This window comes from Podarcis vaucheri (assembly GCF_965113315.1).
Source record: "Podarcis vaucheri genome assembly, chromosome: Z".
NCBI lineage: Eukaryota > Metazoa > Chordata > Lepidosauria > Squamata > Lacertidae > Podarcis > Podarcis vaucheri.
The window spans coordinates 32,723,349-32,736,170 of NC_138758.1; the positions used below are offsets into that span (position 1 = coordinate 32,723,349).

Sequence of the window (12,822 nt, forward strand, 5' to 3'; positions counted from 1 at the left end):
TAAGGACAATACTCTAGCATTGCCAATGGCCCTCAAAGGCCCTCTATTGTTTCTTAATGGCCCTAGCTTGGCCAAGTCATTTTGCGTAGGTTAGCCCAGGAATTCCTTTGCAGTTTGCATTTCTTCCTCCACATCCCAAATCATCAAAATCCTACCATTTATTATTTTAAACCCAAATCTATAACGCTATGCTTTGCCTACATGGTCAGATGCAACAATGCTCTGAATCCCAATTGCTGGAAACTGCACGAGGAGGTGAAAGTGCTCACGTGCTGGAATTGTGCTTGCTGGTTTCCCATAAAGGGCACTGGGAGGACAAGGATGCTGGGCTAGCCGGTCCCCTTTGGCCTGATGCAGCAGGCTCTACTTATGTTCCTAAGCCGGAAAAACGGGAGAGGCTGCACCTCCGCTCATATTCTGCCCGAGGAGATGATTCTATTCTGCTCTCCCATTGTTGGAAGAGTTCGTCTCTGTCTCACTCCTGAAGAGGGCATCGGATCAGAGGAGTCGACTTTCCCCTTAACGTAAGGGAGGAGGGGATGAGCCCCAAGGAGGCGCTGCCGTCCCTCAAAAGGCGCCTGGGTTCACCCCAGCATCGCAACTTCCCCGCACGCCTAGCAGCAAGAGGTGCGGGAGCGAAGGGGGTCGCGGGCAGACTCCGGTTCGGGGGCGGTCTGGCGGCAGCCCTCCAACCGCTGAGGGGGCGGCCCTTGCGGCTGAGCAGCCGCCTCGTAAGGAGGTTTCACTAGGGCTCAGTACGCGAAGGCAGCTGCAGGCAAGGGCTGGAGGAGTCCTCTCGCCTGGAAAGCCGGAGCGCCGCTGCTGCCAGCCAGTGTAGGCAGCAGTAGGCAGGGCCATCTGGCTGCAGCGCCCCCAGCAGACTGCCCGCTCAGAAGGCTCCGGAGAAGGGGAGCCCAGCGGGAGCTGCGACCCCTGGGCCCCTCACAAAGCGGCCCCTCGGGCCCCCCTCCGGCGCAGAGGAGGCTCCACCCCCCGGCTCCGCCCCCGCCCCCGCCTCCGGAGCCCGGACGCCCCGAGCGGCCGTCGAGGGAGGCGGAGACAGCCGCGCTCAGCCCCGGCCGGCCGCTCAGCCAGGCACCCAGCCACGGAGGAGCAGGAGGGCCGCAGCCGGGATGGGCAGGCCGCAGTAGCGCCCCCAGGGGCCGGCGCCATGGGCTCAGAGCCGCAAGCCGGAGGAGGAGGAGGCCGAGGTGGCGGCGGGAGCGGCTGCGGCTCCTGCGGCGGGGCCCGGAGGGGCGTGGGGCGGGCGCTGTCGGGCTTCTTCGCGCTCTCGCTGGCGCTGCACCTCCTCACGCTCGGCTGCTATCTTGAGCTGCGCTCCGAGCTGCGCCGCCGGGAGGCGGAGGCCGCCTGGCCGCCAAGGCAGAGCAGCGCCGCGCGGACCGCAGACGACGAGGACGGTGGGGCGGCGGGCGAGGTCTCTGGTCCCGGCCGGCCCAAGCACCGCTTCGCCCAAGAGTCCGGCAGGCAGCGGCAGCAGCAGCAGCAGGTGGGTCCGGCGGTTGGTCGGTGGGGCGCAGGTGGCGCTGGAGGGGCTGCACGGGGGCCCTGCGGCGCGCTCTCGCTCGCTGCAAAGGGGCTGCCAAACTCCAGCTCCCAGCGTCCCTGGTCCCTGGCTGCCACGGCGAGGACTGACGGGAGTTGGAGTCCGAGGGTGGGAGGGTCGCAGGTCCAGCGCTGAAGAGGGATGGGGAAGCTGGAGGCCGCTGTTGGCCTCAACAACCCTCAGGGAGATCGTGGTTTGGCAGCCCGCCTTGCGGCGGCGGCGATGGCGGGGCGGCGGCTTCGTAGATCAAGCAGTAACTTTTGTGGAGTTGCAGGGAGCCCCGCAGGATCATCTAGTCCAGCACCCTTGCAATGCAGGACTCACAACTAAAAGATCCCTTACAGACGCTGTCTGAGCTCTGTTTAAAAGCCTCCAGTGAAGGAGGAGACGATGCCACCTTCTCCCGAGGAGAGCGCTCGTTTACTGAGTTTAGCTCATAAGCAAGTGAGTGTCTGTGATTCATTGCATGGAGATTACAAGAAAGGAAATTCCGACTAAACACTACTTTCTGACAAAGGAGCCAACTCCTAGGGGCCAGGGTCAATTTGCTGCCTCCATAAAATATTTGAGGGATCTAGCCCTCTGCCCCCAAGTTGTAGGGCATTGCCATTCAAATGATGTGATCGATTATTTGGGACGGGGCTTACCTGTCCCCCAGATTTTATTCAAATTGGCACCCCTGCCATCTGATGGTAAGAGCCATCAATAGTGGAACAGAGACTCCCTCTGAAGAAGTTGGCCTACTCTTTTGCTGGAGGTTTTTAAGCAGAAGTCAGATAGTCATAGGTCATGGATGCTTCAGTTGAGATTCCTGCACTGTAGTGGATTGGACCAGATGACCCTTTTAGCCAACTCTACAATTCTAAGGTTCTACAAGTAATTGTGTTACCTATGTGAATGTGAACATTGTGGTGGTGGTGAGGCATTCTATCCACACCATCCCCAATAATTATACCAATATAAGACGTTGCAATTTATGGTTTCCAGTTGCAAAACACCACCAACTTCCAGGCTGTTCTAATTAATTGTGTGCTTAGCAAAGACTGGCCATGAAATAGATGCCTGTTTTCAGCTTTTGAGGAGGATCCTGCTCTGTTTGCCCAAATGAACTGACTGGATCAGTTTCTTTCTTCTGTACTCAGTGAACTTTTCATTGTTGTTCTTTAAAAATGCCTTAAGTCTGCCCAAATGTGAGCAGTAACTTTGGGTTCCTGGTAAAGACCAAATGAATAGTTATGGGCAGCTGCTGTTCTTTCAGGCTGTTGATCTGATTTCTTCTGATCTGATCTGGAGAAGTTGTTGCATTTCAAGACAAATAGCCCCATCTAACACTTATTTTTAAAAGGATTGTTCTTTTTGTGCTGGAATCCTGCACAAATTTCCCATTGAGGTGTCTGTTTGGACACTGTGAAAACAGGATGCTGGACTGGATGGGTCCCCTTCGGTCTCATCCAGGAGGGCTCTGCTAATGCTTTTATGGAAACTTCAGGTTCAGAGACAGTCTATTTAGATCCCTGGGTTCTTATGGGCATTTTGCCACTGTGAGAACAGGATGCTGGACTAGATGGGCCACTGGCCTAATCAAACAGCCAGATTCTTCTAACGCTCTTATATAGTGGTACCTCGAGTTATGTACTTAATTTGTTCCAGAGGTCTGTTCTTAACCTGAAACTGTTCTTAACCTGAAGCACCACTTTAGCTAATGGGGCCTCCCGCTGCACTGCCGGAACACAATTTCTGTTCTCATCCTGAAGCAAAGTTCTTAACCCAAGGTAATATTTCTGGGTTAGCATATGTAACCTGAGGTACCACTGTATTATCTATCTAATCTCTCCCCCCCACCCCACCCCATTTAAAGTAACATGTTTTAGCCTAGATCTGAAGGGGCTCCTTTGTTGTAATAAACTGTAACTGTAGGTATGATTTGATACTTAAAAAGAGCTATCCGTCTTTTAAAAATGGGTGAACAAATTTACCACTATGGTCAGCAGAGTTGCATGCAGTCATTTGGCAGTATCTTCAACCTTTTCAAAACCAGGACCCACTTTTAATCCAAACATGCATTTCTGGACCTTTTTTTACTCTATGTCTGCAAGGTGGTAGGGCTCCTGTTGCGAATTACCTTGCATCAGGCCACAAACTGCTAGTGTCTCCTAACCTCTCAGCTGAAGACCGATGCTTTGGAACAAAAGTTTTCAACCTTTTTGAGTTCATGGCTCCCTTGACCAACTGCATTCTTTATGCGGCTCCCATGTGGGGCTCAGAAGTCCAGTTATGTCACCATTTGCCTGCAGAGCTGGCAGCCTCTCACCCTTTTTTGAACACCCTCCCTTGTGGAGGGTTCCTTCAGCCTCCTCTCCTTTCCCCTCTCCTTGGGAGTCCTCAGGGCAGCCACTGCTGCTGCCCCTTATCTCTGAGCTGCCCCCCTGCCCCAAAGAGAGATCACACTGTGTCCCCCAGGGGCCTGGTAAGAGGATGCCTCCAGCCTTAGCAGCCCAGCAGAGACTGGCCAAAGGTGAACATGAGGCCTACACCTCACCTTGGGTGCCACCGGGCCGGCATGGCAGAAGGTCTCCCCTTGGGTGCCGGGTGCCTGTAGAGCGGGCATCCCCATACCCTTTAAAACACCCTCCCTTGTGGAGCATTCCCTCAGCCTCCACTCCTCTCTCATTGGGCAGCAGCACCCCCCAAAAAGATGTGCATCCTCATGTCGCCCTGTAGGGGCCTGGAAAGAGGATGCCCCCAGACTTAGTGGCTTGACAGAGACTGGCCAAAGGTGAACATGAGACTTGCACCTTACTCACCTTGGGAGGCAACAGGGATCGCTGCCGGGCCTGCATGGTGGAAGGACTCCTCTTGAGCACTGGGCACTCAGCTCTGAGGCAGGTATTGCATACAGCCAGCACAAGAAAAGCTAGTGCGCTGCTTGCTTGCTTGCCTGCCTGCCTGGCCTCCCACTTGTCCGCCCATTCCCAACAGCCAGGGCTGACAGATTAGTTGGTTGGGCTCCCTCACCCACTTGCTTCTTACTCCGAGGCAGCCTCAGCTCCTGGCAGCCAGCACCCCCTGGCCAGCCCCAGTGGCACCATTCGCTTGCAGAGTTTATAGCCAGGGCTGCTGCAGCAAACAGCCGCGCAAGACTTTGGGAGGCAGATGTGTAAGAGGGCATCAGAGGAGGAAGGGGAGGAAAGAGGGACAGAGGGCAGTGTTGCCCGCGGCACCCCTGACCATCATTCAAGGCACCCCAGGGTGCTACGACACACTGGTTGAAAACCACTGCTCTGGAATAACAAGAAGCTGTGTTTTTTTAATGGCATGATTTATTTGTTGCATTTATATCCTGACTTTTTCTCCAAGGGGCTCAAGGTGGCAAACATGGTTCTCCCCATCTCATTTAATCTCCACAACAACTTTGTGAGGTAGGTTACGCTGAGAGAGTCAGTGACTGGCCCCCAAGGTTACTCCCAGTGAGTTTCATGGTTGCGTGCAGATCTGAACTCTGGTCTTTCCTAGGTTCTTGTCTGACACTCTAACCACCACACCACACTAGCTCTAACCCAGTGGTTCCCAACTTTTTTTTGACCATGCCCCACGTAAGCATCACTAAAATCCTGGTGTCTCCCGCCTGCGACATATAATTCTTATTACTGAAAAAATGAACTCCTGTTCATGTGGAGGAAGCCTAAAAGGTCATCCACTGTTAATAACTCATTCTCAAATTGCTCCCCTTAAAAATCAAATTGCCCCACTGTGGGGTGTGTTGGGGACCACAGCTCTTTCCCCTTGTTCATAATTTGATGTAAGCACAGCAATTCGTATAGAAGCTGAAATGACAAGGAGTCTCATGGCAAGGGTGACCGGCCCTTGACAAATTGTCCTGGTCCTGCCCTGATCCATGAAATAAGTTTGCATTCTGCATATCACTCTGCAGGTAGACAATGGAAACAAGCTCCCTGTGTCTGTGTTCCCCTGGCTTCCACTCATAATCCATTATCTTATTTGTTTGCATTTACATGCCACCTTTTTTCTCTAAGGAGCTCAAGGTAGGAAGCATTATTCTCCCCTCCCCATCCAATCCTCAAAACAAACCTGTGAGGTAGGTTAGACTCAACTATGAAGCCTACTAGGTGAGCTTGGGGGTAGTCACTGCCTCTCAGCCTAACCTACCTCACAGCCAGTGTTTGAAATTTGCCAGGCGCATTTTGCACCGGGTTTTCAACCATTTGCAACCATGTGAAGTTGCCTAGATGCCAGGATGGCACCTGACATCTTCACCCTCTGGGGATCATTGGATCTTGACTGTTTTCACACACTAATACCCCATCCTGTAGAACGCTTATCAGTTATATTTCATCTGCACATTCAGAATGAATTTCTGGAACCAAATGGCTTTTTCTGTGCAACCTGAACAGGAGCAGTCACCATTAAGAAAAAGAGTCCGGAATAGGCCAAAGTATATGTGGACTATCCCTGGTTCAAGAGACTTTTCTTGTTTAAGTTCTCAAAGCTCTTCACCTAGCTCTTCTGAACTAGCCAGATATTTAACTGAGAATCAATCACAGTCATTATTTGAAAAATAAGACCTTAGAGCTGTCATTCCTACAAATGGCAACTAGACATTCCGTTTTGGTGACTGCAACCTTGGTTTAATGAGACATTTGGCGCCTTGCTTCTATATCTGAGTTTCTAACACCTGTCACAGCATGGTTGTTGTGGGGATCAAATGAGGAGGAAGAGAAAACCCTGGATGCCACCTCGGGCTCTTTGGAGAGGAAAGGATGGAATAGAAATGCAAATAAATAAATAAATAAATAAACAAATAAACGCCAAGCAAATTTCAAGCTAATAAGAGCTTGTGGGTTTAGCATGCAGAGATATAATGTTCTTAAGCACCTTCATAAGCAAAAGGATAAAACCCATCCAATTTGCCACTTAAGAGCTTCCCCTGGTGTTTTCCTCTGTTTGCTTATAGTATATGGACCATTGCCAAGTTTTGTAAGAAATACCCACAGGCTAAGTTGCATATATCATGTCTATTAAAACTGACAGTAAATCTGTAAACAGTTCTTCCAGAGCACCTCTTGCATCTTTTCAGATAGCAGAGCACCCCGTGCATCTTTTCAGAATTTGTACACTACCTAATTGTAAAAACCTCTAAGCCATTTATGCAAAACATACATTATAATAGTCAATAAAAAAGAAGTTAAAATCAAGTATTCCTAAAAAAAAAAAGTGAATAAAACCAGCAGTTTAAAATATATATTATTTTAAAAATTATATTAACATGCATGTCTGCTTTACATAACTGGGTGCGTCAGGAGTGGCTCAGGACTTCATGTCTGCCATGGCAACCATGGGTCTGTCCCAAATAATTTCTGGCCCGGTCCATGCTGCAGGGCACAGTCTGGATTTGGTTTTCTGTTCTGAATTGGTTGATGGTAACCTTAAGAGTGGAGGAACTTTCTATAGTTCCATTGTCATGGTCAGATCACTACCTGGTGGAGTGTAGACTCACTGGAACTCAGAAGCTCTGCAGTGGTGGGGGACTGACTACGATAGTGGCTCTTGGGGAGTTTCCTATTTCCTTGGCAGGCATTTTTTTTTTTTTTTGAAGTAGGGCTGCCATATTTTGACAAGCAAAAAAAGAGGACACATTTGCCTTACGACTGGAAAGCTGTCTGTGGACACACACCGGCTCCCTTGGCTTAAAGTGAGATCAGCGCCACACCCCTTGGTCGCCTTGCCAGTGGTGTCCAAACTTTTCTCAAAGAGGGCCAGATTTGGTGAAGTGAATGGCCGTAAGGGCCGACCAAAGTTGTTAACCTTTTTTTAGGATTGAAGTTGTTGAGCTTTTTTAGGATTTTTACCCCAAAGTTGTTGAGGGTTTTTTTTTAAAGGATTTTACCCCAGGAAATAAACTGCCACATGGGGCGGATTAAACCAGATTAGGTCCCTGAAATGAACTTTGGACATGCCTGCCTTAGACCATCCAGGGTTCCTTTACCTTTTACTGGGGAATTAGCTCTCAACATATTAATAACCCCTGCCAGGCCAACCAGCCCGCAAAACAAGCATTGCAGTGGTTAAGAATCACTAATATAGCCCACTCAGTTCAGTGGCAGCCATTAATATGTTAAGTCTGCCTATAAAAAATAATGTTCAGGCAGGTTTTAATCAATTCCCAGAAACAGAAAAAGCATTACAAACAAATTACATGACAAATATTTTTAAAGCCGAAAGCTCATTAAGGGGGATGTGCACATTAAATGTGCCTTAAAATGGCAAACATTTTGCTCATAATACTCAGCTCAGCCATTCTTCCGATGAGATCGAGACCTCTTCCTCCTCTGGCTAGCAGGTAGCAAAAGAAATACATGAGCGTGTGCTTGAGGGGTAGGGGTAGGGAGCTGGCGAACAGAAGAGAAGGGCAGGCAGGGCAGAGGGGGCAGCAGCCACAAGCTGACATTGGTGGGACACAGTTTCCGATCCCCATGTTTACAGGCGGTTGCCATGTTTGCAGATGCAGGTGGGGGGAAGCAGGGCATGCCTGCCATTAAGCCGCTGCGCAAGGAGAGAGGCAGTTGAGGAGAACAGAGCCAAGGAGACCAGGAGCTGCTGCAGGAGAGGGCGAGTGGCGGACTTGTCTCACATGCCACATTTGGCTGGGTTAGGCAGGGTGGGGGGGAGAGAAGAAGTGATGATGATTATTATTTTAAAGAAAGGAAAGCAAAATTTGGCAAGAGTCTGATTAAAACAAAGGCACATTTGCACTGGGGCCTAGAGCGGGGCAAGGACTCTTCTGAAATGCACCACCTCCCTCCCCCATCACTTCACAGCTGCATGATGCACCACCTGGACACGGCAGGCATTTGGGACCTTACCTTTCCACCTATTTGCATACACCATGCTCTCCTCGGCCGCCCCCCCCCCATCGCCTGGCCACCTTCCATTCTCTCCCTGCCTCTCCCCCCCCCCCCAAGACAAATCAACAGCAGCCAACCTACATTTTAAATCCTCTTTGGCTGATTTGAAAGGTATAGCTTTGTTTTGGTACACACACCCTGCCATCCACTCCAAATATGCCGGGCTTTCCTGCCGACTTTCGACTGGGGTTACATCTAAACCTCCCCACCTTAGTCTTCCAGCCAACCACCACACCATTTCAAAAGCGAGACTATTTGGGGAAAGGAAGCAGCGTGGGGAAACCACTGATTAAACATTCACGATCCAATCGGCAGGGGTGCTTTTCGTGCCCGTGTGTGGCATTAGGTGCAGCGAAGTTAGCAAGACTTACTCACTTCAGCTCTGCTGGAAAAACCCAATTTCTTGAGCACACCAACGGGAAAGTGGGGGCATGCGGCGGTGGCACCCTCCCCTCCCTTCTTCTTTTCTTTTCCTTCAATAAAGGTAGTTTCCACCCATGCCCAGTGCGGGCGTCTTTCCCAGCAAGCAAGGCCTTGGATGTCTCACACTCGATTTTGAAAGCCCCATCCCACCATGCTGGCTCACTTGCTTGCCTCTACTGCTGCTACTGCTTGCAAGCCGCTGCCTCGGCTGCCAGAGTTTCTTCTGCAACTTCGGCACCTGCCTATGATAAAGCTGCAGAGCTCTCCAAAGCAGCAGTAGCACCGCCACCACTGGATGCTGCACGCCCATTCTTCGTCCCAGAGCAGCTGCCATCAGTGGCCTCCTGGACAGCATAGGCCAGATGTACTCGGGCAGCAGGAAAAAAATCTGGGCATTTTCCATTATTTTAAAAATCCACCTGGGCAGAAATTTTAAAATTTAAAAAGAGGACGTATCCAGGGAAAATCCGGACATATGCTCACCTTGTTTCAAGCTCTGGTAGACCTTTGGGATGGAGAAATGACCTGGGTGGCAACCAGGCCCATGGTTCTCTAGGGAGCTGGTGATCATGCAGTATGTGAGATGGGGACTAGAGTGATTTTGGCAGGAACTCCGAATGAGTCCGAACAAACACAGGCGATTTGAAGGCCTATTTTGTATGGCATTGTGGCAGCAAAGAAATCGTTTTCTTTGGCCACCATTGAATCAGCGAGGAGCCATCCAGTAAAACTGTTTTGGATGGTCAGGGATATTTTACACTCTGGCCCACATGAGGAGAATTTAGACCACTTGATGGCTCACTGTGAACAATTTGCTCAGCAGTTCACTGAGAAGATTGCTTGGCTCTGTTCTGACTTGGATGCTATAGTAGATCTACATGAATCTGTATTATGGTCATAGGCCGGCATAAGATACAGTGGTGCCCCGCAAGACGAATGCCTCGCAAGACAAAAAACTTGCTAGACGAAAGGGTTTTGCGTTTTTTGAGCTGCTTCGCAAGACAAATTTCCCTATGGGCTTGCTTCGCAAGACGAAAACGTCTTGCGTTTTTTGCAAGTTTGTTTCCTTTTTCTTAACACCGTTACTACAGTTGCGACTTGACTTCGAGGAGCAACTCATAGAACGCAGTGTGGTAGCCTTTTTTGAGGTTTTTGGTGATTTTTGAAGCTTTTCCAAAACTTTTCCGACACCGTGCTTCGCAAGACGAAAAATTCGCTAGACGAAAAAACTCGCAGAACGAATTAATTTTGTCTTGCGAGGCACCATTGTAAAAGCACCTACATACATATGTTGAGCATGCTAAATAGGCAATAGGGCAACTATAGAAGTAAGGGGTACACTTACTCATTCTCTCAGTTACGACAGACCAGCAAAAGATAAAAACAGGCTCTGTTTCCTTTATCATCTTGGTTACTCTAGTCCGCACACATTATAAAGACGATGTTGAACAACATCGGGCCCAGGACAGAACCCTGCAACACCCTACTTGGGACTTTTTTCCAGGATGAGGAACCATTAGTAAGCACTCTTTGGGTTTGGTCAATTAACCAGTTACAAATCCACCTAACAGTTACCAGCTCCTCTGCAAGAATGTCATGGGGAACTTCGTCAAAAGCGGTACTGATATCAATATACACTATGTCCAGAGCCTTCCCCTAAGTGTCTGGAGGTTCTAATCCTTGTCAAAATAACAAATTCTATGTAATTTTCTCCACTAGAGTTTATTTCAGAGTGAGTAGTACCAAGCATCCAGCGTAAGGTTTTGTGATGTTTTCCATTGAGTTGCAATGGCTACTTGTGCTCTCAAGATCAAATATACAACCAATTCTTTTGACATAAAACATATTTAGTAACATTAATTTTGGACAAGAAACAAGGGTTTAGTAGTATTTATCATTTCTGTCAAAATTAAATCCCCTCCAAATCTTGCACCTACTTACTTCCCCTCATAAATGATAATCACAGGGAATATTGGTAGTTTATTAATTATGGCAAATGTGCTTGAGATACCCGAAAACTGTTTCTAATAATTGGATGATCCAGACCTAGGCTACAGTCCCTCTTGCATCAATTCTCCCCGGACCTTTGCTTTGACAGCCCCTCGAGACATAACCCAAAGGGCACAAGATTGGTGCAGTCCTAGTTTGTGTGCAAATGCAACACAGTTCTTCCAACAGAAAGTGCTGTAGAGGCGTCACATACTGAGTTACTAAACATATAAAAGTTATTCTGATTTTTGGCAAACTCTCCTGCCTTTGGGCTTTATGGATCTAATCCAGGAGATGAATTCTGGAATCAACAGTGTCTCCAACTCAAGGGGCTCTGCTGAAAGCTTGCCAGCTATTACTATTTCCAAGGAGAGTCTAAACTATTCTTTCAGAAAAAATATCTGAGCTAAACCTGTCAAACACCAGTGCATGTTTTTCCATAACAAGTGACTCAAGGAGCCTTGTCTCAGCCCCATTACAAAAGAGTATTTATCTGGTGCCGATGGCAACTTGCTCGAAACAGACATAATGTTCATGCAGGCATAGGATTGTAGGGTTGGTTGGAAAGGACCCACAAGGTTCATCTAGTCCAACCCTCTGCAATGCAGGAATCACAGCCTAAGATTCCCTGACAGGTAGTCATCCAACCTATGTTTAAAAACTTCCAATGAATCATAGCATTGTAGGGCTAGAAGGGACCTCAAGGGCCACCCTGTCCAATCCCCTATCATACAGGAATTGCAAACTAAACTTTTAGCGAGGAACATTTGTGCAGGACTTGACAGAATAGGATTTTTTTTCTCCATTCAGTAGATTTTGGTCACATCTCATTTCCAGGGTTTTGCTGCCTCTGTCCTGTGGTCCATTCAGGTTATGGGAAGGAGATGGGCTTGGCAACCCCGATGGATGACCTAACACCACAAACTAGGTGGAGGGGAAAGTGTGTTTCTGATGGTTATGGTGAACCTCCTTCTGTATTGCTTCTTTATATTACTAATTGGCTGTCATGAGCCAGAGGCAAGAGTAGGTCAGTAATAAAATACCCAGTGTCAGTGAAGTTAACTCTTAATTCAAATAAATTAGTGTAGGCCTAGTGATCGCAGCAACTCTTCCCAGTAGGTCTTGCCTTGATGAGGCAGTTGCGAGGACTGTCCCACGTTCCCACGATGTCTAAGGCTCCTCCCCCAGCAACCCAAGGCTTTGTCTTCTTGCCTCTCGTTGCTCCACCCTCTTCATTTCTCTGCATGTTCTGGGAGAACAGGAGGAAGGGGGACCACGTTGCAGCAGGAGGGGGAGACGCACTGGCTTCTTCAGCAGCCTGCCTCATCTCTGTCTCCTGGCCCCCCTTCTCTCCTTCCTCTGCCTCTGGACTGCTCTCTGCCACAGCTTCTTCTTGCTCACTAAACCCTGTTACCTCTTCAGCTTCCGACACATTCTCCTCCCAGTCTACCCCCTCTTTCCCCTCCCAGCTGCCCACCAGGTCAGAGGGCACCATACACCACTGATAGGAGCGCATGCTAATTCTTATCCAGGAGCCCATCCTTACAGTTGCCTGCTGTAGCCCCATCTGCTTACTCCAGCAACTGTCTCCTATACAATTTAATGCCCACCTCCTTCCCTTGCAGCAAGACGGCTCCTTGTTCCTCCCTGGTCCGCCTTGTGCTTTTAAAGGGACCAGTGTACCTGCCAGATCGCCTTATACCATATAGGCCACTCAACCGCTTCAACTAGCAGCAGTGACATTGTTATAGGTGCCACGTAATACCTGCCATTTAGTGTGGCAGGACCTGCACTTTGGAGCTCCCTGCATTTGACATCAAGCAGGGAGCCTTCACTCTATTCTTTTTGGTGGCTGCTAAAAACACGATTCTATGAAAAATCATTACCTGTGAGTCCTGCATTGCAATGGGGTTGGGCTAG

At 49.2% G+C, this 12,822-nt stretch overlaps 1 protein-coding gene across 1 annotated transcript in view; it reads left to right on the forward strand.

Moving 5' to 3' along the window:
• The first annotated feature begins 1,156 nt into the window (after positions 1-1,156).
• EDA (ectodysplasin A) overlaps positions 1,157-12,822 on the forward strand; it is a 50,179-nt gene continuing 38,513 nt past the window's right edge. Inside the window, exon 1 of the mRNA XM_082208556.1 lies at positions 1,157-1,510. Within this exon, the coding sequence (XP_082064682.1) occupies positions 1,172-1,510 (339 nt within the window). The 5' untranslated portion in view covers positions 1,157-1,171. The remainder of the gene's footprint in view (positions 1,511-12,822) is intronic.